Genomic DNA, 27,193 nt, shown 5'->3' on the forward strand with positions numbered 1-27,193 from the left:
CATGTCCCTGCGTTGAGCAGACGAGGTAGGATGCACTCAGAGAAGACAAGCAAAGGACAACAGCAGGCTCAGCACCAAAGTGCCAGATGTCACCCTCCTGGCACTGCTCGAGGGCCAATACTTCGCATACACATCATCCAGGATCGAGAGCACGGCCTCCATGGTCTCCTCACAAGTGGGCTGGACCTGAGCTTCAGGTAGAATAAACCCAAATGTACCGTTGTCCCTCAGCTCAAACGTGAATGAGAAGGGGATCCCAATGTCTCGCGCCCAGTCTCTTGAAGACCCTGATGTGGCATCTACAAGCGAAACACGAAGGCAAAGGTAGAAATTGTACTTTAAAAGGACAGATTTGTGGCCGGGCGCGGTGGCTCACGCCTGTAATCCTAGCACTCTGGGAGGCCGAGGCGGGCGGATCGCTCGAGGTCAGGAGTTCAAGACCAGCCTGAACAAGAGTGAGACCCCGTCTCTACTAAAAATAGAAAGAAATTATATGGACAACTAAAATATATATATACAAAAAATTAGCCGGGCATGGTGGCGCATGCCTGTAGTCCCAGCTACTTGGGAGGCTGAGGCAGAAGGATCGCTTAAGCCCAGGAGTTTGAGGTTGCTGTGAGCTAGACAGACGCCACGGCACTCACTCTAGCCCGGGCAACAGAGTGAGACTCTGTCTCAAAAAAAAAAAAAAAAAAAAAAAAAAAAAAAAAAAAGGACAGATTTGTATAGCCATTTCAGGGAATAAGGGTTCAATCACGGCCGGGCGCGGTGGCTCACGCCTGTAATCCTAGCACTCTGGGAGGCCGAGGTGGGCGGATCGTTTGAGCTCAGGAGTTCGAGACCAGCCTGAGCAAGAGCGAGACCCCATCTCTACTAAAAATAGAAAGAAATTATATGGACAGCTAAAAATAATATATAGAAAAAATTAGCCAGGCATGGTGGTGCATGCCTGTAGTCCCAGCTACTCGGGAGGCTGAGACAGGAGGATCCCTTGAGCTCAGGAGTATGAGGTTGCTGTGAGCTAGGCTGACGCCACGGCACTCACTCTAGCCTGGGCAACAGAGTGAGACTCTGTCTCAAAAAAAAAAAAAAAAAAAAAAAAAAAAAAAAAAAAGGGTACAATCAGTAAAATAAAGAAACTCTTTTACATAACGGTCTTAGGTACAGCTGTCTTCTCCCTGTCCTTGATAGCAAGCAAACCCCCTGCGGGCAGGGAGTACATCTTATGCAGCCTCCCTGCCCCCACGGTCCCTAGCACTGTGTCTGGTGCATAGAGAGGTTTGGTTCAAGTTTCTCAGCTGAATCAAAGACTAGGGAAGATAATAATGCAAGGCAAGAGTGAACTGACTCATATAAAGGAACAGAAACAAGACAACTCACAGGAAAAATATTACCTAGGTGGACCCATGGAAGGTGGAGGAGGTAGAGGTTGGGGCTGGGAAAGCAGTGCATTCTCCTTTCAACTAAATTCTTTCCTTTTAGATCCTTTCTCCAGGCCCCACCCTTCCCTGCTTTCTTAGCCTGATGGGTCCTCTAGGAACTGAATCAACTGACCAAGGGTCAGTGGACAGTGTCCTTCCTGTTAACTCCTGTGCCTTCTAACTTGCCAGCTCTTTTTAATTGAAGCCAGGGGAAGTTCTGGTCTGAGCCAGTGCATTCATTTTTTTTCTTTTAGCTCATACCTTATCCCTAGAGAGTGTAATTCTGGATCTGTACAGACTGCCTTTTATCCTTGGTCATTTTGATTTGTACAACTCCCTGTTGATCCCAGGAACTCTTCTATTTCTCTCCTGCCCACCTCACCACCAAAGTCCACTGACTTCTTTTGTGCCTTAGATACTATTGAAGAGGAAAAAAAAAAAGATACTTACATAAAATATCTGCACTTGATCCAACTCTATAATTGGTTCCATACTTTGCTTTCAATGCATTTGCTGCCTTCTGTCCAACTTGAATCTGTAGGTGGGAAATGTAGAGACAGATATCTGGTGTTAAAAATAAATTCAACAATCCAAGGTTTGGTATTTTGTCCCAATCCATGTCTGGAGTTTTAGAGCATCTTTTCAACTTCCCACTGGACATCTACATCTAGGTAGCCTGCTGGTGGCTCAGCTTCAACACACTCAAATCCAATTTCATCATCTTTCCCACTAATAAGGCTGTTCTAACTTTCATATTATTTCTGGCCTTGCATGCTCTCCCAAATGTGCTTGTAAAATTCTGCAGGCATCTTTGATATTCCTTCTCTCAAACAGTGACCAAGTTGCATTTCCAGGGTCATCACCCTGTTTCGGACTCATTACCTCCGAATCAGTCAGTTGCATCTTCTAATGAGTTTCCCTTCCTCTCACCAATCCTTGTTCCATTGATCCCACCTGGCCTCCAGATGCAGTTTTGTAGCACAGAGCTATGACCACAGTCCTGCAGAAAAGCCTTCAGTGACTCTTGATTGCTCACTGAATTAAGTACAAGCTTCTTTCCCCTTATTTTTTGAGATCCTCTACACTATGACCCCAACTCACCTTTCCAATACCATATTCTATACATCCACCCTAGATTATAGTCAAACTCAAGTTTTCCCACTACTCCTCAGACATGCCCCACATTCCTCAGCCTCTCTACCTTTCCTCAGGATGTTTCCTCTACCTGGGATCCCTACCTCTTATCTCTACCTGTTGAAATTCTACCCAACCTCAAAGGGCTTTCTCAAATGCCAACTTCTCCATCAGGCCACGCCTGACCACCCCAGCTGGATTCTCTCTCTCCCCATTTGACTCTCCCATAGACCTTCATTGACACCTCTCTAGGACTCCCCTTATTTTTCCTTATACGTGCTTGATATTTACCTCTCATAGGCTCACAGAATCTCAGAGCTAGAAGTCACACCTGTCCCCACATTCCCCACCACCTCACCTCACATGGGACATCCCTCAGAACTAGATTGTTGCTAAGGTCTCTGCCTTGCTCTCAGCAGACTCTGTCCTGAGATCAGGATCACTACTTGAAACCCAAGTCTGTTGACTGTGCTCATTGATCTAATAAATCTTGCATAGGTCTGTTTACAGACCCGCTAAGTATTCCCCACCCTAGACTCCCCAGTTCCATATCCTACCCCCTAGATGGTATGTCCCACTCCAACACCACCAAAAGCCCCTTGCCACTCTCTGCCTGGGCTGTGATTCTCATTGCTCTACCTCTGAGGGCAGCCTGGCTGTGCTTGCAGCTGCACTAACTCCCCTGACTCCCGACTTGTGATGGGCCTAGTTTCAGAGCCTGTCTCCCCTTTCCTGGCTCCGGACTGTCCAGCGGAATCCTAAGATGTCACAGGGTAGTGCTTGGGTAGGGTGGGGACAGGCCCAGTGAAATTCAAAAGAAACGACAGAGAAGGCAAGACACGGGGTGTGGGTGTAGGGATCATACGTGGCAGTTGTGGGCAGCCTTCTTAAGGCACTTGGGACTTTCTGTGTGTGGCTAAGATAAAGGAAAAAACATTCAGCTGAGCATATTTGCAAGCTTTTTGCCTTCTCTCCACATACTACTGAGAATTCTATCTTTGGCCATTCACCTTTTCTCTCCCATCCTGAAAAGAGATTCTGAGTCTTCAGTTCATGGGTTTGTGCTGTCCAGAATTCAGATAGTGGACAGGAAAGGCCAAAGAAGCACAAGGTATAAAGCTTGTCTAATCATTTGCAGTAGGGAGAGGTACAAAAGCTGTTTGTAGAAAGAAAAGGAAGTTACAAAAGAGGTGAGAGTCAGAAAGGAGATTTCTTTTCTGGAGAAAGAAATTCTAGTAAGGAAATGGGAGTGAGGGGTAGAAGATTTCAGGGTAGCTGCTATGTGTGATGAGATGAGGCGTGGGGAAAGTTTTGCTGAGATTCACCAACTACACTCCCTTTTGAAGTTCTTTGAGAGTCTCTAGCAGAGACACAAACTGCTTTTAATTCGTATTGTGTTTCTTTGAATGAAACTCCATGCTAACTTAGCCATTGGGGCCTTAACATTTATTTGGGATATACGGATCACCCCAGGCTACAACTGCCATCCACATGGCTCCTTGCTTTATTTCTTTTCTTTCCTGCAACTCTTTCTTCTTCCCATAGCCAGCCTTTACTTGCTTTATTTTCTATAGTTCCCTTCTCTCAACTCCTGTATGTAGGGTGGGAAACAGTCTTCCCAGTTTCCCCTTTTCTTTGTTGACAAAAGGACTTTTGAATTTTATTTTTTTTTTTAAAAATTTGACGAGCAATGACTATGGGGAAGTAGATAGGAGTAAGAAATATACATGAGAAGTGTGCAGTTGCAATCCGTAGCTTATAGATCTGGTCCTGAGAAGATGAAATGGAAATCCCCTAGACTTCTGACTTCCATTTCCATCTCTGGGGGTGGAACTACTGACTGTACTTTTCTCTCCTTCTGACACTGTATTGCAAGGCCACGTACAGCCAATTTCTCTGTAGCCCTTTTTCTCAGCTTAAAGGTACTTCCTAGTAAAAGTAATAAAAGCTCCTTTGCCAGTCGTACAAAACATACATTGCTAAAAACCTCTAGCCCATTTAATAACTCCTTCTCTGGGCCCAGAGAATTTCCTACAGGCATATATTCACAGGCAGACACACGACAACATTGGTTAAGGCCCTGGCATACTGGGGGCTGGGGGACAGCTTGAGATGGAGCACAGAAGTTGATATGGAAAGAGTTCAAATGGAAAAAAATGTAAGCATGTAAAACATTAGAATTCTTATAGCTATTCTAATTTCCAGAGCAGTTTAGAGAGGGGCTATATATAGTCATGTTTCTCCTGCACACTGATTGCCAAGTTGTCTATCATGCCGTATAATATTTACCATGATTTCTACAAATTTTTGGTTTTGTAAATATATAGAGATTAATTACTAGTGTCTGCTGGTTGCAAATAGTACTAGAAATGGAAATCTCCTTGGAGCAGTTGGCTTGATTCTATATCTCTGTGCACTCTATCAAAGCTTATCCCCCAAGAACCTAAAAACACTGCTAAGTAGCTTTAATAAGGCGGACACATGTTAGCAAAATTTTCACACTTTTTATTGAAAAGGCTTGGAGATGACTACTTATGGGAACTCTTCAGCACCTGAGACTGTAAGACATACTGAATTGAAGGCATCATTCTCAATTTGATTTACCAATTTCTGCATATAGTACTGAGGAGTTGCCAGGAATCCAGTAGTGGCCATGTCATTGCCCCAGGACCCTCCTGACTTCTTGTTCCCCCTAGCCTGTGGCCACAGGGCTCTAACCAGACAGCCTATCAACAACACAAGACACTCTATCCTTTGAATACGAACCTTGCAAAATGGTCATGTAGTCTCTGTTTTCCTGAACCAATCAGAGAATGAAGTACCCAAGACAAATACTGGAGTATACTGACCTCTTTTCTTCTGCTAGTGGGAAACCCCTTTCCACCAAGTATCTACAATGGCCTGTCTTTGGATATTCATTTGTGTTTGTCACAGATTCCTTTAAGCAGAAAGTAGAAATCTACAATAAATATCACAGAAACTGGGGCTATTCTGGGCTTCTTGACCAAAATCTCTGTTTCTATAGATTTCTTTATTGCAGAAATAGAACTTCCAGGGCTCACAAAGGAGGAAACAGCACATAGCTGACTGGGAATCTAAATTGATAATGGCTCCTAGGAGTTGCTAAGCCTTTCTGAGCAGACAGAGACAGCGTGAGGTAGTAGGATGATGAGTGTGGCCTCTGGAGTTCAAAGACATGAGTTTCAGCTCGGACTCCACCACTCCCTGTCTATAGGGTTCTGGAAATAAAGTTAACTCAAGGTTGCAGTTTCCACATCTCCAAAGTGAGCTTAGTATATTCTCATGAGGGTCAAATGAGATAATGGCTGTAAAATCCCTTTGTAAATTGTAAAGATTCAGGTAAATGTTAGTTATTTTCATATTTTGCAAAATGATCATTTAGTACAAGTATTCCTGGACCAAGAAAGAAAAAATAATTGCAAGAAAGTCATGTGCGTGGTGTTGGGTGTTTTTAACCAGTCAGGGAAGGGCTCCCTCTAGCAAAGATCTATGGTGGCTTTTCTTTTAGCATCCAAACCTTGTGTTTTATGGGTCATGTTCCAGTGGGAGAGGGACAGGTGGTGTAACCTAACCACAAGGTCACCATACCTCTCTCGTATTAAGAACAGAGCAAGCTTAGTCTCAACCCATCCCAGAATTTGCTATAATGAGAAGTGTATTTAGAAAAATAAACAGATAAACAGAAAATAACAAGTGTTGACCAGAATGCAGAGAAATTAAAACCCTTGCACACAGTTGGTAGAAATACAAAATGCTGCAGCCTCTATGGAAAACAGTATGGTGGTTCCTCAAAAATTAAAAATAGAATTACCATATGATCCAGCAATTACACTTTGGGTATATATCCCAAAGAATTGAAAGCAAAGTCTAAAGAGATCTTTGTATACTCATATTCATAGCAGTATTACTAACAATATGGAAGCAACCCAAGTGTGCACTGATGGATGGATGGATGGATGGATGGATAGGATAAACAAAATGTGATATATACATGCAACAAAATATTATTCAGTCTTAAAAAAGGAAGGAAATTCTGACACACCCTGCAACATGGATAAACCTTGAGGACATTATGTTAAATGAAATAAGCCAGTCATAAAAAGACAAATACTGTATAATTCCTCTTTAGGTGTCTAGAGTAGTCTAACTCATTGAAATAGAAACAAGAAGAGTGGTTTCCAGGAACTGGCATAGGGGAAAATGGGAAGTTGTTGTTTAATGGGTATAGTTTCAATTATGCAAGATGAAAAAGTTCTGGTGATTGCTTGCACAATAATGTGAATATAGTTAACACTACTAAACTGCATATGTAAAATGGTTAAGATGGTAAATTTTATGCTACGTCCATTTTACTACAATTAAAAATTGAAAAAAAGAAAAAGAAAACAAATACTACAATTTGCAATTCTAAATTTACCCTCCCTTTGACTTGTATCTGTTGTCCTTTGGCTCACAAAAGGGCAAAGAGCCCAGTCCTTTTCAGCAATTCTGCCCGCTGGAGCTTGTGTAAACACAGGAGAAGGACCCAGATAAGACGAAACACAGCTTCCCTGCCCCAGTTTGCATTTCACTAGGACTTCCCCTTACAAATAATCCTAGGCAAATACTGGAGGAAGAGTTTAGAAGAAAATAGAGCATTGTGTTTAGCAGAGAAGAGAGCAGATATTATTTAGCCATGTTATTTTAGATATGCCATATTCCACTAACAGCTGGCAAGTTCTTTAAAGCACGGTTCAAAGCTGTAATTGCTGAACGGAGCTGCAAGAGAATTTACAGAAATGAAAGCACATTCCTGCAGATTATTAACATAATCATCTCATTTATATTATAGATGAATACCTAAGATGTCTCCCAACTTGACACTTTATGAAACAGGTAGTTAATTAATGTAGGTAAAGCAGCGTTTAACCTGAAGCCTTCCCAGCAGGCTTCTGGCAAGGTGCAAAAGCAGGAAAAAGAAAATAAGGAAGAGCAGAGAGAACAAAAGTGGGACTGGAGCCCAAATCTTGGAAACGGAAATCAGAAAATGGAAGGCAGAGGTCCTACCATGTCCTACTATAAGGTATTGTGGACTTACCAGTTCTTCATGGTTACTTGATTTATTTTGGGTATAGCCATAAGGTGTGAGAATAAACTGCCCATAAGAGTGCATGGTCAGGAAGCACAAAATATTGTCCTTCTCGCTCTCTACAAAGCTAGAGACAGCTTTAGTCTCTGGTTCAGACACTGGTCCCGTCCCACAGAATGTTAAATCTTGGCAGTCTCTAGATGCACCAACACCTGGAACATATAGGAAACCACAAAGATGGTTTCATGATCTCAGTTTAGAAATGACGGAGGACAAAAAGCCATCCTTACTCAGGGCATCTGTGGGGGAAATCAGGGCTTGCCTTTGGTCGTCTAAGTCCTGGCTAAATTAATCACTGACAGGATAGTCATTCTAGAAGGAAATCAGAAAGGCAAGAGGGCTGATGTTAAGATGTAGAAGCAAATTCCATATTTGCATGGCCCAGTAAAGAAGATGCAAAATGAAATGACATTTTAACAATCTTTTACTTAAACCTGTGGTGGGCCCTGAAACAAATAGCTAGGAGCCAGTTCTTCGGTTCCTAGGTTTGAGTCTCATTAGAACTACTTGGCAAGGACATAAGTAGCCTGTCCTCTTCCTTAATAATAATAATGATTAAGAGTTGAGCACCTTTTATATGCTGGGTACTTTGCCTAGCTCCTCCTGTGTAGCATCGCATTTAACCACAATAACCTACTGATAAGGAGGGATTATTGTGACTCACACTTTACATAAGAGAAAACTAAAACACAGAGATGAAGCAATTTTTTCCAAGACCACACAGCTGCCAAGTCTCTATGTTAACCCCTACCGTCTGGTTAATGGCAATGCTCTTAGCCGTTCCTGCCTCTTTATTTGCTTCCAATCCACTGGGCATTTTGAGATTCAGAAACAGGAAAATGCCATAAAAAGAAGAAAATGTTTGCTTTGTTTACTGCTGGCCCCCTGCTGTAAAATAATCTGCAAGGATAATTCTCTGATTTTTGTTTTCTTTATGATAACACATATATTTAAAAACAAAGGGATACACTGGAAATATATTCACACTGGTCAAGGTCTACTTTGTCTTTGTATAACCAATCTCGCTTGAAGAGAGTCCTGCACTCGAGTGTTGATGGCTCTCACTATCTAGATAATATCATCCCTTTAAAGGGAATAAAGTTGGTCAGGAAGCCTGGAAAGCTGTATAAAATTAGATGTTTATTTTCCAAAATTATATCTTTAGTAATCCGCCTCTTTTCTTGCTTCGCAGCTCTATTTATTTGTTCATCAATTCAGCTACTAAAAATGTACTTACTACACCAAGATGCATTGAAATTTCGATTGAGATCCGACCCAAAACATGTGCCATTATCATGGGATGAGCGGGATTTCCTCCAAAGACGATCCTGTAACAGAGGAACAGAGGGCTGTTGCCATTCTAAGGTTTCATAAATCTCAGTGCTAGTGATGATAGGTGGTCCTTGAACATGAAAAATGTTTCCTAGGATTATCTGGAAGAATGTGCCTTTAACATTCTGAATGTTAAGTCATCATTTGTGTGTGTAATTTTTAGTCCTGCAGATGGGCCAGCAAATCCCAATAACAGGAACATCTGTACAACCCGAAGTGTACATACGTGCACACGGTCCAATTGGAGGAGGTGGCGTGGCCTTTTCCTCACCAGCAGACTCACAGTGTCTGCAGATGGGATCTGCTTACTCAGGGAACACTCCAGAGGCATTTTTTACGTCCAAGTGATACAGGATGAAAGGGAAATAGCTTGACAGATGGAAAAGGCCATTCCAGGTGCATCAGATACGGTCTCTGCACATTTCTGGATGCCAGAGAGACTGATGAGTGGAGATGGGGATAACGACAAGTGTCACCAGACAAGCTCAGAGGGAGGACTTGATTCACACACCAGGCCAGAAAGGCTGTTCCAGAGAAAAGGGGCCCCTGCCGGGCCTTTGGGGGAGCGAAGGGAGAGGGGGAGCAAGGAATTCTCTCTAGGAACACGGGCCCTTATTTGTGGAGTGATACGCTTAGGAACACTTTAAAGAGAAAGTTCTCTCTACATAAAAAGCCTGTATGAAATATTTGCCCATGTGTGAATGATCACACTGAAAAAAATGTAGGCCAGTATCTCCCATAAATTCTAGGGGGGAAAAAAGAAAAATGTAGGCTGGTTTTGTATTTGTGCATCATTCATTCTCCTCCTGCTTCTGGAACTGATTTGAAGTGGATGCAGGTTGGTGTACAAATTTTTTTTTTAATCAATACACTCTTAATTGGGTGGCAGGCAATCCACACACATTAAGAAGACAGAGGAAGAGAAAAGTTTAGTCAGACTGGAACACCGGGAATATTGTCAAAAACAAACAAGGAAGAAAACCTGTGCTGGATTTCAACTCTAAAAAGGCATTAGGCTTCCTCAGTCCTAGACCCGACTTAGATTGTTTGCTTAAACAATGTTAAGCAGATTTTTATCCCAAATGGGGTTTCTTTCTTTACATAGGTACAAAATATTTTTATAGATGGAATGGCTGAGGTTGAAAAGTGAGTTGAGCTTTAGTTCGGGAATACATCCCAAGACCAAACTCAGTGTACTCACAGTTGTCCACGAGTAGATATAACCATCTATGTTAAGAACGGGAAGCACATAGAAGTCCAGGTTCCTAAGGAACCCGCTTATCCTTGAGTTGTCTTTATAGTTTTGTAGAATCTGAAAATTAAAGAAACATTCAGAATGATTCCAGGGAAGGGTGTTTTCTCTCTTAATTTTCTACCAATTTTAACTTAATCCTAAGAGGTGACTGCACATGACACCTCCACCTTCAGCCCCCAGCCCTTCCTCAGTTGTCTTACCCCGTATGGTAGAGTAGCGGCTCTCACACCTTCTCATGCGTCACAATCACCTAGAGAACTTGCTAAAACACAGATTGCTCCACTCTGCTCTCCCATACCCCTGCCTAACTTCTCAGCCCCCCAACCCCTGTGCATTTCTAATTCACCAGGTTTGAGGTGGAGCCCAAGAATTTGTATTTCTAGCAAGTTCCCAGTTGATAGTGATGCTGTTGGTCTGGGGAACTACACTTTGTGAGTTTTTTGTGTTTGGGTTTCTAAAAAGACTGACCCCAAAAGTATCTTATATTACTTTTAAAGGTTTCTTATTCCCTCAAGGGAGGAGTACATTCACATTCACTGTGTTAGGTATTTTTCCATATGCCAAACCTCTTAATCCACACAACAGAGCCACAAAGTAGTCATTTCATACTCCTTTTACAGATGAAAAGCTAGGGGTCCTAGTGTTAGAAAATTTGCCCAGTACTAGGCAGAGCTAGGATTCAAACTCATCTCTGACTCCCAGAGTGTATCTTCTTCTATTAATACATTTAGATATATTTACCCTCCAATAAAAATGATTTTGCATACACTAGAATATCAGAATATTAACTCAGTTATCAGTGAAGCTACTGATAATCCCATTTGACTTGAGGTGAAGGATTAGTTCAGTAAAAAGTGCATTGCTAACATGTGAAAGAAGTGTATTTTCTAAGTAACGAAGAAGTGACAGGTATTTTATGGGGGTGGTTTACCATGATGAGGAAGCTAAAGACACTTACTTCTTTCACAAACCATTGGCAAAAAGCCGGGGCAATCCATTCCCTGGCGTGAATTCCACAGTCCATCCAAATGATCTTCTTGGGGTCGTTGGATGATTGGCTGATCTGGAGGAGACATCCGGGCTCTATTACCAAACAATCGCTTATTATCGTACGTAAGCCACTGAGAAAAGTTATCAGGATTTTTACGCCCCTAGAGGTCCCTTTCTCATTCCACTCTGTGGTTTCAGGAAGGAGGCAGGGATGATGATGGAGACACCCACCAATACCACCCTTGCCTCTGCTACTCTCGTTCTCCTGCCGGTTTCCTTGGTGGTTGTTCTCAGGACCATGCACGATTCCCCATGGCACCTGCCCCAACAATGGTCTTCCCTATACCCTAAATTATTCCCTGACTATAAGTAAAGACATTAAACCCTCCAAACCAAGAGGATAAATCTGTATAAACCTTATAAAACCTTTGCACATAAAGTTCACACAGAGTAGTAAAGTGCACAAGAGGTAATGTTCGAGAATCTAAAGTATTTAAAAATGAATCCTAATCTTTGCTTAAACTTCTTGAAACTTCAGACGGATCCAAATACACAATCTCCTGCAACACTGACTAAATTCCCCTTCCCCTCAGAGACCGCCCCACTCCCAGCCAGCCCAGTCTTTCCTCTCTCCCCATTTGTTATTTCTGTGCATCAGTGCAGCCGCACTCCAGCAAGAAAGATCCCTCCTCTTTCAGAGCAGTGGGGAGGTGGGAATTCATCCAGCATCTGTGGATTCTCTTTGGTGGAGAAGACACTGTGAATACGCCCATGTTTGTAACAGCCACATCTGTTTTGAATTTGTAAATGGCCTAAACCAGTGCTATTTGTTCAAAGCTACTGGGAGCTGGGCTGACGAAGGCTTTCTTCCTCTTCATGAAAAACTTACAAATTGAGATAAATATGTGGCTAGATCTATCATCTTTAAGCAATTTTCTCCTTTAGCCTCACCTATTTTTCAAAGCTGCCAGGACAATTCCTAATCCACCTCTTATCTTAATTTTCTCTTATAATTACCCCTTTTATGAGTACATGTATGTTAATTACATGTTTATCTTTTCTTTCTTTTTTTTTTTTTTGGGACAGAGTCTCACTTTGTTGCCCAGGCTAGAGTGAGTGCCGTGGCGTCAGCCTAGCTCACAGCAACCTCAAACTCCTGAGCTCAAGGGATCCTCCTGTCTCAGCCTCCCGAGTAGTTGGGACTACAGGCATGCACCACCATGCCCGGCTAATTTTTTTTGATATATATAGTTTTAGCTGTCCATATGATTTCTTTCTATTTTTAGTAGAGATGGGGTCTCGCTCTTGCTCAGGCTGGTCTCGAACTCCTGAGCTCAAACGATCCACCCACCTCGGCCTCCCAGAGTGCTAGGATTACAGGCGTGAGCCACCGCGCCCGGCCTACATGTTTATCTTTATTGCCTCTTTATTATGTCCTCATTCTATTCTTTATAATATGCCCTGGGCAGAGGATGTTAATTGTCTTTTTGGCTGCTCTAGCTCAGAGGTTGGGGACCTACAGAAAATCAGATAGGCAAGTGCCCCATGCTTAATATGTGGACCAATCTCCCACAGGATCCCTGAGTAAATTCTATTTCAGAGCCAATATATTTTTTGTAGTTGTAGATAACTCTCACAGTTGGGGCTGTGCTTTGCAAATTAACACATCTGCACTAAGTAGTAAGAGGGCAGTGAACTGAGTAAGCAATGCTAATTCTTAATGCCAGGCTACTTTGGCAGTGGTTCTTGAAGAGTGGTCCCAGACTAGCAGTGGCAACGTCACCTGGGAACTTGTTAGAAATGTACTGTGGTTCTAGAACTTGAGTGTGTGTGTCAGAATCACCTGAAAGAGGGCTCACTAAAACAGATTGCTGGGCTTCCCCCACTGCCCCCCACCCCCACCCAGAGTTTCTGATTCTGTAACCCCATGGCCTGAGAATGTGCATGTCTAATAAGACCCCAGGTGATGTGGATGCTTCTGATCCAAGGACCACCCTTTCAGAACCACTGGTTGGTACGCAGGTTGTGAACACTGGCTACATGTTAGGATCACCTGGGGACCTTTCAAAGCATTCCTGGGCCCATCCTAGAAGTATTAGTTCAAGTCTAACCTAATTATGTGGGGCCCAGGCATCACGGTGACTCGGTGGGTCCCCAGGTGATTTGAATGTGCAGCCAGGATTGAACACCACAGGTCCAGAACTGGGAGCCCAGAGGTCCTGGCCCTGTGCAAAAATGGCCATTTGGTCCCAAACGTTTTTGGTCATGTCCCCTGCAAAAGGGGTAGGAGACCCTGGAGACCTGGTGATGTCCCGGCTGTGCTCCTATTTGGCCGTGTGAGCCTTCACAAGTCCCCTCACTCCTCTGGGTGTTGGTCCCCTTAAGCATAAAAGGAAGGAAGCAAAAATGAAGGTTTTCTATGGTTTTCAAACATTTTTATGGAAAAAAATGTGTTTTTTAAAAAACAACATTTTACAAAAAAAGAAATAAAACAACAACACTTTAAAATACAGATTAAAAGTGAACTGTCTCTGGTTGGAGCATGAGTGGGCATTGTCCACTTCCGGGCTATGCTGTTTTTCTGTCCTACCCCTGTGGTCCCACCCAGCCGTACCAGTTCTCTTTACCCATGAACTTGATTCCACCCAGATGATTAAGGCATAAGCATCTAGAAGTTTTGAATTTTAAAAGCCCAGTTTGTGGCAGAGAAGGAAAAGTCTCTTTGTATTGCTTCTTTTAACCTTTTCCATGTTTCTGGCCAGAGCAATTGAGTAGTTATAAACAAATATCCTTGGATTGAGTAATTCTCCCAGCAAGGTAATTCCCAGCCTTCTCACTCACCTTCAGATAATACATAGGCCGGGCCTCATAGGTCATTCCTAGGAAATGCTGTGTCACCACTTCTGGGTACTCCTCGCTGATCTGGCTCATCCACCAGTAGATCTGAAACAGCCAGGGAGGACTGTGGCTGTCAATAGGAACATCGTCTGCCTGTCTCTGATTAAGATGACTGTTTCCTTCACTGCGACATTGAACTCTGCACTCTTTGCTCTAGATTGCAACAGCTGCATGATAAACAAAACAGAAAACTAAACCAATGACTTTATTACCTCCTGCCTTTCCTTTTCTTTAAACATCTACTCTGCCACTAAGTCTTAGGACACCTTGTTGAACTTCACAAATAAGTTACTGAGAACTAACAATTTCAATAATCTGTCAGTAACGCTTCTGAAACACTGTAGAACAACACAGCCTTCAAATCACCACCAGACTTGGCTTTCATGTGGCACACAATCATGCCAGAAATTCCAGGTCAGGCTTATTTTGCAGGATCTTCTTCCATCTTTATAGATCTCAACCATGTCCTTTGCTAATGTCTGCAGTTCCAAGATTAAGGAAGACCTAGGAATTCCCTTCCCAGAACATGCCAACAGAAGTTTCTAAACCAAGCCCCAGTTAATCATTTTGATTCAATGGAGTAGACCTGAATATGTGCTGATTTAATTACAAGTCTTACACCATGCTTAGAAAGTCTTATGCCTTGGCCTGGAAGTCCATAACTTGGGGTTCCATAAGGGTGAATGTAATCAGAGAATTCACAAACATAAGACATATTCAAACAGTCATCAGCCTCTCACAGGATACCTCTCACGTTCAATTTCTATATTTCTCAGAGTTGACATCTCTGAGTGACAACAACCAAAGTTATGGCAAATAATAGTTAATTGGCGATAATAAATATCCTACTTGAAAATTTTTATTTCTCAATTGACATTCATCTTAGCATAGAATATCTGTAAATAAAATGCATTATTAAAACAGTGTTAATAATACTTAAGTGGGAATATTTTCAATTAGTCTATTAACTGAAAGAATAACAGCTTATCACATGGGTATCATGTGTGCCTCCGTGATGGGACTAGGTTAGATGCAGATGCCTTAAGTCTGGGGAGAGCTACAAATAGCAGCCAGTAGCAGCAACAGCTATTATTAGGTCATTAAATATGAAATGTCTGATTTTGAATCAAAAGTTTCATTTATTATATCTTAAACAAGAAGCAGTGCAATTAATCAAAGTATATGCCTCAACTATCGACACAGTTTTGTCATCTTAACGGTAGCTTGTTTATGTCAACAGTGAAGAAGTCTGGACAGTGAGTGGCGATGAAATCACAAAAGGAATTATTTATAGCTTGTTGAGAATTGGATAATTTTCCTTGTAAGAAGTGGTCCTAAGTACGGAAGAAGTGGTAGTCAGTTGGTGCAAGTTCTGATGAATACGGTGGATGACAGAGAGTGTCCAAATCCAGCCTCTGTAGTTTAAGCAGTGTTGTTTGTGCGACATGTGGTCGAGCGTTGTCTTGCAAGAGGATTGGTCCATCTCTATTGACCAATCTCACCTGTTTAATTGCAAGTATGCTCATCATTTCATCCAGTTGGTTGCACTAGACATCCACTGTAATCTGACCAGGTTTCATGAAGCTGTAGTGGATACCAGTGCTGGACCACTAAACAGACATCATTAGCTTTTTTTGATGAATATTTGGTTTTGGACTGTGTTTTGGTACTTTATGTTTATCCAACCATTGCTTCAAATGCTTGTGATTGTCAGAAAGAATCTATTTTTTATTACATGTAACAATAAGGTGTAGAAATGGTTTGTCTTTATGTCATGACAGCAAAGAAAGGCAAGTTTCAAGACAATGTTTTTTATGCTCATTTAATTTATGTGGCATCCATCTATCCAGTTTTTTTACCTTGTTGATTTGTTTTAAATGGTCTAATATTGTTGGAATAGTGACGTCAAACCTTGTTAATTTACGTGTAGGTTGAGATGGAATTGCTTCTGCTATAGATTTTAGCTCATTATTATTCACCTTGGACTCAGGTCACCCACGTGATTCATGTTTAAGATTAAAATCACCAGAACAGAACTTTTCAAACCATCGACATACTATGTGTTCATTAGTCACATCTCTTTCAAACACTTTGTTGGTATTTTGAGCTGTCTGCACTGTATTGGTTCTATGACAGAACTCATACTTGAAAATAACACAAATTTTTGACTTATCTATGGTTTTACAAAAGTTGTTTTTAAAAAAACTTTGAAAGATAATCACAAGTCAAACCATGTGTTTGAAAGAATGAGGATATAACTTCACAATAAAAATAAAACAAGAAGTGTCAAAGTGAAATGTCAGAGAAATCAACTGTCAAACTCAGTACTTAAGGAAATCAGACATTTTGTACTTAATGACCTAATATTTATTGCTTAATCAATACTGTAGTAGTATAGTTTATTTCATTTACTCCCACAACAATGCTGCAAAATAGGTACTACTATTCCTATTTCACAGATGATGAAACTGAGGATCAAAGAGGTTAAAAATCTTGGTCAAGGTCACATAGCCAACAAGTGGCCAAGCCAGGTGTGAGCCCATCTCTGATACCAGAGCATAAGGTTTCCAGGGGCTGTACTGGACCTTGTTCAAAATCATAGAACCTTCAGTACTTTGGGTGATTGTTACAGAAGAAAATATAAATTCTTTCTTGTACTCTTTGAAAAAAATTCTGGAAAATATCAATATATTCCCAAATGCTACAAGAATAAATTGGTAAAGCCTGTTTGGAGGACGACTTGTGTGTTTATATCAAAAATTTATATGTGCATATCCTTTAGCTCAACAATTCCATTTTTAGAAATTTACATCTCAAAAAATGCATAATGTCATACACACACATACACACACACATATAGTAGCTAATTTTTCACTGTATCTTGTTTTGGAAACCACCAGGCTTATCTTAGTAGCAACTCAGATATTTCTTTGATAAAACAGTTTTCTCTTATTAAGAACTGTTGCCCATGCCCCTTGCATTCTCCAAGAAATACTATGTTTCCAGCTAAATATGATTCAATCAGAAGGCTTTTCCATCTCACATCTCATACCCATGTAAGCACCAACCCTGCCCTGCTTAAACCTGCAAACAAAAACAAAGATTAATTAATTCTGGTTCATATTCATGCTAGTAAAACTCATTGGGATTTTCTTGTCTTCCTTTTTCTTTCTGTTATTAATTTACTTTATTTTATTTTACTTTTTTGAGACTGAGTTTTGCTCCATCACTCAGGCTAGAGTGCAGGGGTGTCATCATAGCTTATTGCAACCTCAAACTCCTGGGCTCAAGCAATACTCCTGCCTCAGCCTTCCAAGTAACTGGGACTACAGGCATGTGCCACCATACCCGGATAATTTTTCTATTTTTTGTAGAGACAGATCTCACTATGTTGCCCAGGCTGGTCTTGAACTCCTGGCCTCAAGAAGCAATCCTCCTGCCTCGGCCTCCCAAAGTGCTAGGATTATAAGCATAAGCCACCAAGCCTGGCAATTTTCCTTTTTATTTCATCTCACCAGGTTTTGCAGCTTCGGTGGTGGTGGTAGCCGTGATGTTTGGGAATCCCTTGAACTCAGGGCACAGACACATCCTAACACCCGCATTTTGAGCCTCTCTAATCCATGGTTACTAACAGTGAACCATCCCCTGCCCATCCTTAAGCAGGCTGTAACACCACCAACTGCCCCCATGAGTCCTTGCTCACCTCCTCCATGGTGTGATATATGTTATAGGAATAGGTCTCCAGGCTCCTCCACCCACTCACAGTCTGGTCTACAACTTCTTGTCTGTATTGTGCTAAGGATCTGAAAAGGGAAGAAAGTAAGACAAAAGGCAGTGATGAAACTGGGATATCCTGAGGGCTAGAAGGTTGATGGAAAAGATCATAGAAATCTGCATACACAGGACTTGGAGGACAAAAGCGAGTGCTGGAGTGTTGGCCCTGTAACTTGCGGACTGAGAGACCCTGGGCAGCTGTCCAGCCACTCTGAGCACCAGTTACATCTGTAGAGTGAGGACAAGCATTCTAATCTTACAACCTTACAAGGAGGCTAGGATAATTCCCTAAGATGTTGAAGATAAAAATACTTTTAAACTTATAAAAGAAATAATAGCTAAGATTGGTTGAACCAAAACTTATGAGACATGCACTGTTCTAAGCAATTTAAATTTCATTGACTTCTCTCTAAAACTCTGAGATAAATTTCTCTTACTATCTCCATTTCAGAGATGAAGAAACTGAATCCCAAGGAAAGTGTTATTGGGATTTTTTTTTTTTTTGAGGCAGAGTCTCACTTTGTTGCCCGGGCTAGAGTGAGTGCCGTGGCATCAGTCTAGCTCACAGCAACCTCAAACTCCTGGGTTTAAGCGATCCTACTGCCTCAGCCTCCCGAGTAGCTGGGACTACAGGCATGCGCCACCATGCCCGGCTAATTTTTTTTTTGTATATATATATTTTAGTTGTCCATATAATTTCTTTCTATTTTTAGTAGAGACGGGGTCTCACTCTTGTTCAGGCTGGTCTTGAACTCCTGACCTAGAGCGATCCACCCGCCTCGGCCTCCCAGAGTGCTAGGATTACAGGCATGAGCCACCGCGCCCGGCCAGGGATTTAAATTCTAACAGTCTGCAATATTAACCGCTGTACTGCATATAATGGCGAGAATTCATCTTTATGCAATGGTTTATCTTTTTTAAAAAATCAACTTTATTTTTTAGAACACTTTTAGGTTCACATCAAAATTAAGTGGAAAGTACAGACTGTTCCCATAACCCCCCTATTCTCACACACACAACCTCCCCTGCTATAGACATCCCACACCACAGTGGTACATTTGTTGCAAGCAGTGAACCTACATTAACACATCATTATCCTTTTCCAAAGTCTATAGTTTACATTAGGGTTCACTCTTTGTACATTCCAAGGGTTCTGACAAATGTTTGATGACACATATCCACCTTTATAGTATAATGCATAATAGTTTTAGTGCCCTAAACGTCCTTTGTGCTCTGCAAATACTGGTCTTTTACTGTATCCATAGTTTTGCCTTTTTCAGAATGTAATATAGTTGGAATCATACAGTGTGTAGCCTTTTTAGATTGGCTTCTTTGACTTAGTAATATGCATTTAAGTTTCTTCCCTGTCTTTCTATGGCTTAATAAGCTCATCTCCTTATTGGTGCTATATAATATTCCATTGTCTGGATATACCACAGTTTATCCACTCATCTACTGAAGGACATCTTGGTTGCTTCCATGTTTTGGCAATTATGAATAAAGCTCCTATAAATATCTCTGTACAAGTTTTTGTGTGGATATGTTTTCAATTCAGTTGGGTAAATATTAAGGATCACAATTGCTGGATCATATGGTAAGAGTATGCTTAGTTTTGTAAGAAGCTGCCAAACTGTCTTCCAAAGTGGCTGTACCATTTTGCATTATCACCAGCAATAAATGAAAGTTTGTGTAGCTCCATATCCTTGTAAGCATTTGGTGTTAGTGTTTTGGATTTTGGCCATTTTAATAGGTATGTAGTAGTATCTCATTGTTGTTTCAATTTGCAATTCCCTAATGACATAAGAGGTAGAATATCTTCTCATATGCTCACTTGCCATCTCTATATCTCCTTTGGTGAGGTGTCCATTCAGGCATTTTGTCCTTTTTCCCCCCAACAAGGTAGCCGTTTTTTTACTATTTCAGAATATGATGGGGGTACAAATGTTTAGGTTACATATACTGCTTTTGCCGCACGTGAGTCAGAGCCACAAGTGTGTCCATCCCCCAGATGATGCGTACCACACCCAGGTGTGAATATACCATCGCCTCCCCCCGACCTGACCGACACCTGATAAATCAAGTTTTTCTTTTTCTTCTTAATGAGTTTTAAGCATTCTTTGTATATTTCAGAAAAAAGTCCTTTAACAGATGTGTGTTTTGCAAACATTTTCTGTTTGTGGCTTGCCTTCTCATCTTATTGATATTATCTTTTGCAGGGTAGAAGTTTTTAATTTTGATGAAGTCCAGCTTATCAACTATTTCTTTCATAGGTTGTGCCTTTTGTGTTGTATCTAAAAAGTTATAACCATACCCAAAGTCATCTAGGTTTTCTCCAATGCCATCTTCTACAGTTTCGTAGTTTTGCATTTTACATATAGGTCTATGATACATTTTGAGGTAATGTTTGTGAAGGGTCTGCAAGGTCTGTGTCTAAATTCACTTTTTTCTTTTTTTTTTTTTTTGCATGTGGATGTCTACTTGTTCTAGCATTATTGTTGAATGGACTGTCTTTGCTCCTTTGTTAAACATCAGTTGACTATATTTATATGGATCTATTTGTAGGCTCCCTGGCTCCCTATTTTCTCCTTTTGATCTATTTGTCTTTTTTTTTTTTTTTTTTTTGCCAATATCACATTCTCTTGATTACTATAGCTTTATATTAATTCTTAAAGTTGGATAGTGTCAGTCCTTTAGCTCCATTCTTCTCTTTCAATACTGTGTTGAATATTTTGTTCTCCTTATAAACTTTAGAATCAGTTTGTCAATAACTACAAAATGACATGTTGAGATTTTGATTGAGATTGCCTCAAATCTATAGATCAAGTTGGGAAGAACTGATATCTTAACAATATTGAGTCTTCCTATACATGAACATGGAATATGCCTCCATTTGTTTAGTTCTTCTTTGATATCTTTCATTAGAGTTTTGTAGTTTTCCCCATATAGATCTTTTACAAATTTTGTTAGATTTATACCCAAGTATTTCATTTTGGAGGCTGCTGATACAAATGATAGTATGTTTTTTATTTCAATTTTTACTTGTTAATTGCTGTTATATAGGAAAGCAATTGACTTTCATATGTTAACTTTGTATCCTACCAATTTGCTATTATATAATTGCTTAGAAGTGTTTGTGTTGTTGATTCTTTCTGATTTTCTACATAGACAATCATGTTATCTGTGAACAAAGATGATTCAATTTCTTCATTCTCAATATGTATACCTTTTATTTCCTTTTCTTGTCTTATTGCATTAGCTGGTACTTCCAGTACAATGTTGAAAAAAAGTGATGAAAGGGGACATCCTTGTCTTGATTGATCTTAGTGGGAGAGCTTCATGTTTCTCATCATTAAGTATGATGTTAGCTGTAGGAGATGTTCTTTATTAATTGTAGAAGTTGCCCCTTTTTAAAAATCATGAATGAGTGTTAGATTTTCTCAAATTCTTTTTTTACATCTATTGATATGATCATGTGATTTTTCTTCTTTATCCTGTGGATGGGATGGATAACGTTAAATGATTTTTGAATGTTGAGCCAGTCTTGCATGTCTAGGATAAATCCTGCTTTGTTGTGGTATATAATTCTTTTTATACATTGCTGTACTTGATTTGCTAATATTTTATTGAAAATTTTTATATCCATGTTCATAAGAAATATTGATCTATAATTTTCTTTTCTTGCAATGTCTTTGATTTTGGTTTTAAGATAGTGCTAGTCTCATAGAATGAATTAGGACATATTCTTTCTGCTTCTATAATATTTCTAGAAGAGATTGTAAAGAATTGGTATAATTTCTTCCCTAAATGTTTGGTAGAATTCACCAATGAACCCATCTGGGCTTGGTGCTTTCTGTTTTAGAAGGTTATTAACTATTGATTCAATTTCTTTAATACACATAGGTTTATTCCAATTGTCTATTCATGGTTTATCTTTTCACAGTTTAATAGAACTATTCAGTGCCTTCTCTGTACCAGATACTGTGCTAATACCTAAGAGAAGACATTTATACACAGTTTATAATTTTATTCTCACTACAACCCTGTGAAGTGTTATTATCCATGTTTTACAAACGAAGAAACTGAGACCAAGAGAAATTAAGTAACTTGCAATGAGTCACAGAGCTAGTAAGTCATATAACTAGTATTTCATACCTAAGCTACAAAAACATTTGATGAACGTCTTAGTTTCCTAGCTGAAAGGCCTTATTTAAGCAGCAAATGGGATTATAAGTTTTATTGTAAGACCCTACTGATAATTTATTCACCCAGCAAGTATGTATAGAGTGTTTACTATGTTAATGGCACTGAAGTATGAGCTTTTGGAGATGCTAGGGTGCAAACTTTTGTATGGTGATCCTGAATTGCAAGCAAATGCATTAGAGATCTAATTAGCTAATGTTTCAATGACTTTTGTCTATCTTCCTACATTTTTTGATCATTCATAGTATTGTGTCTTCTTCTCTAAGCATTCATTTCTTTATTTGTAAAATGGGAAAGATAATAGTACCTTCCCAAAGGAGTCTTCTGAGGATTAAATAAGTTAATCCATTTTTAACAATGAGCACAATATCTGACACCTAGTCAGTTCCTAATAAACATTAAAACACAGTAGTTCAAAACAAAGCAAATGCCCTATTTAGCTGCAGTGATATTAAAAATAACAATTGTACAGAGAATAATTTAGCCATCCAACTGGTATTATCCTCAAACAACGCCAAACTACAAAATGTTTTGATAGAATTAATTAAAACTCAAGTTCCATTCATATCTACATAAGCCAAATAATTAGATTGACTAAATTTTAATTTTTTTACCTGGTTCATTTAGCATCATGTACCACAATAAACTACTCTAATGGAATTCAATTTCACCACATAATTCCACTATTTTAACCTTGGAGTTACATTTATTATTGTTAATTGTTAGTAATATTAATAATAATTTGGATTCAACAGAAGCTCTTTGTCCTTAAACCTCTAAATGCTTTAGTACATTATTGGATGAAGTTTGGCCTATTTAGCTTGTCCAAATGAAAATCCCATGAGATAGGATTATCTAAATGATTAGTTAAAACAATGAAAATGAATTTTAGAATGAGATTAAAAGAAACAAATGTTATTTAAATTATAACAATATGTTTCTTTATGTTATTCAAGAATTCATTTCTAATACCACTCATTGGATTTTTTTCAATAGGCAAGAGTGCTTCAGAGTGAGCAGTTTTAACATAAAAATATATACTGGTGTGAGTAATATGTTGAGGCTGATTGCTTTACAAAAGATTGTTATTTTATAAAGAAAATATATATATTTCCTAGTGTCTTTAAAATTAATAAAAATTCAGTCTTAACATAAATTTTCAGGGGCACATTTTGTCTTTATAAACTAATCAGCATATATATATTTTATAATAACACCAGCTAACCCTTACTGAGCACTATATTTCAGGCATTGGTCAAAGCACTTTATATTATTATATTATTTAGTCCATTCAACAACCTAATGGGAATGTATTCTTACTATTTTATGCAAAGTAGTAAATACATTATGCAAAAGTAGTAATAAAAAATAAGATTGCTTTCTTGTAGAGTTTAAAATATACTTAAGACAATAAAACATAAACATGTGAAAAACAAATAGCCATTAAATGACAAGGCATGAGGTGTGATATGCTAGTTTTTGATTAACTATCAATTAAATGGTGCTCAGAGTATATTAAGGTCAGGAGAGGGAGAATTCCAAACTCAGGCATAGCCAGTGATAATAACAACCAACATTTTTCTAGCAATTACATATGCAGAACTATTCTAAGAACTTGATAGCTCTATATATACTTGTTTAATCCTAACAACAATTCTAAATGTAAAATGGGATCCATAAGGTAAATACTATTATCCTAGGTATTTTTTTCCTAAAGATTGTACATGGGCTAAAACATTCTTTTATTACATCCTAGAAAATACAAGTAAAATATTTATTAACCCATTTTTTTAATCCACCTACCTCTGATTCGGGTTATGAAGAGTACAAAAATACGTATCAGCTTTATAAAGTCACTAGAAGATAATTTTAACCCTTTTTCAGAGCGGGAAGAGGAGAAGGAATGAAGCCAATGAAAAGAATATCTTTTCAGCCTGTCCCTGTCCCTCATTCCTCACACTGGCTGTTTTGCCTGGTGCATCTTGCCGGGAAAAGAGGTCATTGAAGATGCTTCCACAGCAATGTGAGAACAAGGATGGTGGCTGGTCTTCCTTTCTTCACATAGTTTAGCAAATGTTTGGGTTTTTCCTTATCGTAGTTATAGACTCAGTGAGGTAGGAAAGAGAGTACACTAAGAAGCAGGGCTTGCACCTGGTGAATTCCTGTTTCAATGGGGCTGGGATTCCCTGGCAATGTCACAACATGGAGGGGAATAAATTAAATGTAACTTAACACCCTAAAGCACCAGCATTTGGCTTTCTCCCAGCTAAGGTCTGCAAAATGCGTATGTTGCTTTCTAAGCCCAGCGTTGAACTACTGTGTCCAACTCATATGCAAAGACCGAATGGTCTGGGACTTGAGTGAAAGCCTCTGATATTAAAAGTGCTTATCACTTTTACATGAAAGTGAAGCACAATACTTAAACCTCAGAAACCCTAATGCTTTGTTCAAATGAATGTTTAAACCATATACTTGGAAAAGGCTATTCCCTGTTTCTAGGCAATTTCTTCGGTGATGCATAATACATGTAGAGAGGGAAGGAAAAAACTGGCTAATCCCCCAAATTATCACCAGTCTCATCTCACCAATCAAATGAAAAGATTATCCTACTTTGTGTATTCTTTTTGAGCAGGAATTCATAAAATGTTTAACAGAGAAAATGATCCTTTGGGGTGCATTATTAATAAATTCTGCAGATCAAAGATGGTCTGATGGAATTTTGACTGGAATGTATAAAGAAGCAAGAAAAAAAAGAATGAATATTGAGGCAAATTTTGTATTTTAAATACTTAGTGAAGAAACAGTCACATGAATATTTCATGATAGTAACGTATTTTCAAACTTTATTTTTTCTGCTTACAAAATTAACATATGCTTAAAGTGGAAAAATTTAGAAAGTGTGGAGAGGAGAAAAAGGAAGAGAAATGTAGAAAAGGGGAGGAAGAAATAGTTCTAATAATCCCACCTCCCTAAGCTGACCACTGTTGCTATTTTGGCAGATATCCTTTGAGTCTTTTATCTGTGCATATATTTTTCTTAAACAGAGTGTAGATTATATCTCTAGATATAATCTAGATGTATTCACTCCTTTCTATTCTATATTCTACCAGAGACATCTCCTCAAACCAATGAAAACTCTTTATAAACATTATATTTAATGACTGCGTACTATTTGACAGTAAGTATATATTGTATAGTATCATTTATTTAAATGTTTTCTGCCATGCTGGATATTAAGGCTGTTTCTCCCATTTTTTGCCATTGTAAATAATTCTAGAGCTAATAACTTTTTATTAAATCTTTGTTCTTATTCTGCATCTTTCTTTTAGCACAAAACATACATTTCCCTATGCCATTAAAATTTTTCATGATTATTTTTCTAATAGGTGAATAATATCTCATTGTCATATATCACATATCAACATTTGCATAACCTAATATGGGACATTTAAGTTGTTTCCAAATATTATAATATTTATGTAATATTTATATTTTTTTCTCCTTGTGCAATATATAAAAGCCTTTGTCTCTGATTTATGAGTGAAGGATCTCAGAAAGGAAAATAAATGCACTATATATATGAAACCAAGTAAACAAATTGGAAAAATGGGAAAGAAATGTTCAAATAGATTTTTGGCATCCCATAGATCCTGAACTCTCTTTACATATCTGAAATCAGACTGTCTATAGAGATAAGGGACAAACTGAGGTCACACAATTATTCTGGGGCAAAAATTGAGGCAGGTTTCTCTGTTCTATGAGGCCAAGTTCATTTCAAGATTTCTTCTCATGAAGCAAGAGAGGAAATGCCAATTATAACCACACATACATCATGTGATATACAAAATGAGCAAAATAATGAGCTATGCATGAACAAAGGAAAATGCAGTTTTTATAGGGACTATACACACACAGAGTTCAATATATATTATATATTTAGAGAAGTTATTATTCGTTAAGAATAAGGAAAGACTATAAAAGTAAGTAAGTGACATGAATGGGCAATTTATAAAATAATAAGATGAGTCATAAATTAGACAAAACATTTATTCTTATTATAAATCAACAAAATACAAAGGAAATCAACAGTGGGTTTTTTTCACTTGTCAAATTGCCAAACACTTAGATAGTACTTTCATAAACTATTGTTGGAATCGTAAACCGACGCAATCTTTCTAGAGGGCAATTTGGCAATGTGTAGCAAGATCCTTAACTTTTTTCAGCCTCCGACCCAGTAATTTCATTTCTCATAACATATATTAGAGAAATAATCAAAGATTTGCAAAAAAGAAGTTTTATATAGCTAGTTGCTTATCATAGCATTATTTGTAAAAATGAGAAAGTAGAAATTGACTAAATGACAAAACATTATTAGCAATTGCAATATGTCTTTAATGAATTATGAATGCCATAGGAAAATTTCTATAATACAATTTAACTGAAATATTTTACCAATAGTACTGTATACATAATTTGCTATCTATCTAGCTATCCAAAAACATTAATAGTAATTATCTCTAGGTGAAATTATTTGGTAATTTTAAACATTTTTCTAAATAATTAGAATGATGTGATTTATCCATTAAGAAACTATGAAAATTAGGGATATAGAGTTTTTATTATAATTTCCTTTTTCCAATCACAAAACATGTCATATCTATCGGTATTTGTCATACATTGTACAAGGAAATGTTTGTTAGAAATTTATTCATTTATTCCAGTATTATTAGAGGATTATTATTATTCAATGACAAAGATTCAATGATTTTTATTACTCTCATCTCACGGTGGTGTGTGTGGGTAGGAAGGAGGGAGAAGCCAGCTGTACCGACTTTGAAAAAAGCATTCCATTTAGACAACCTCATAGTAGCCCCTCTTCCCACTTCACACTCACCTATTATATCCCAGTCCCCCAGGAATGAACATCCCCAAAAGGTAAAGGGTCCCAAGCAGAGACTTCATTCTTCTGCAGAGAAAGCTGGAAAATTCTGGGCCTCTCTAGCAGCTCAGTGGATCAAATGTCCCTGAGAATGCATCAAG

The 27,193-nt window shown here is 38.8% G+C and overlaps 1 protein-coding gene across 1 annotated transcript; it reads right to left on the reverse strand.

Moving 5' to 3' along the window:
• On the reverse strand, window positions 1–27,193 carry CPO (carboxypeptidase O). Its single transcript, XM_069467847.1, has 9 exons — window positions 27,048–27,193; window positions 17,883–17,982; window positions 14,123–14,224; window positions 11,250–11,354; window positions 10,238–10,348; window positions 8,942–9,032; window positions 7,654–7,856; window positions 1,872–1,956; window positions 1–299 (listed from the first exon to the last, which is right to left on the reverse strand). The coding sequence occupies exons 1-9, from the start codon at window positions 27,113–27,115 to the stop codon at window positions 37–39; spliced, it is 1,128 nt and encodes a 375-aa protein (XP_069323948.1). The 5' UTR covers window positions 27,116–27,193; the 3' UTR covers window positions 1–36.

The sequence above is a fragment of the Eulemur rufifrons genome, chromosome 1, assembly GCF_041146395.1.
Source record: "Eulemur rufifrons isolate Redbay chromosome 1, OSU_ERuf_1, whole genome shotgun sequence".
Lineage (NCBI taxonomy): Eukaryota > Metazoa > Chordata > Mammalia > Primates > Lemuridae > Eulemur > Eulemur rufifrons.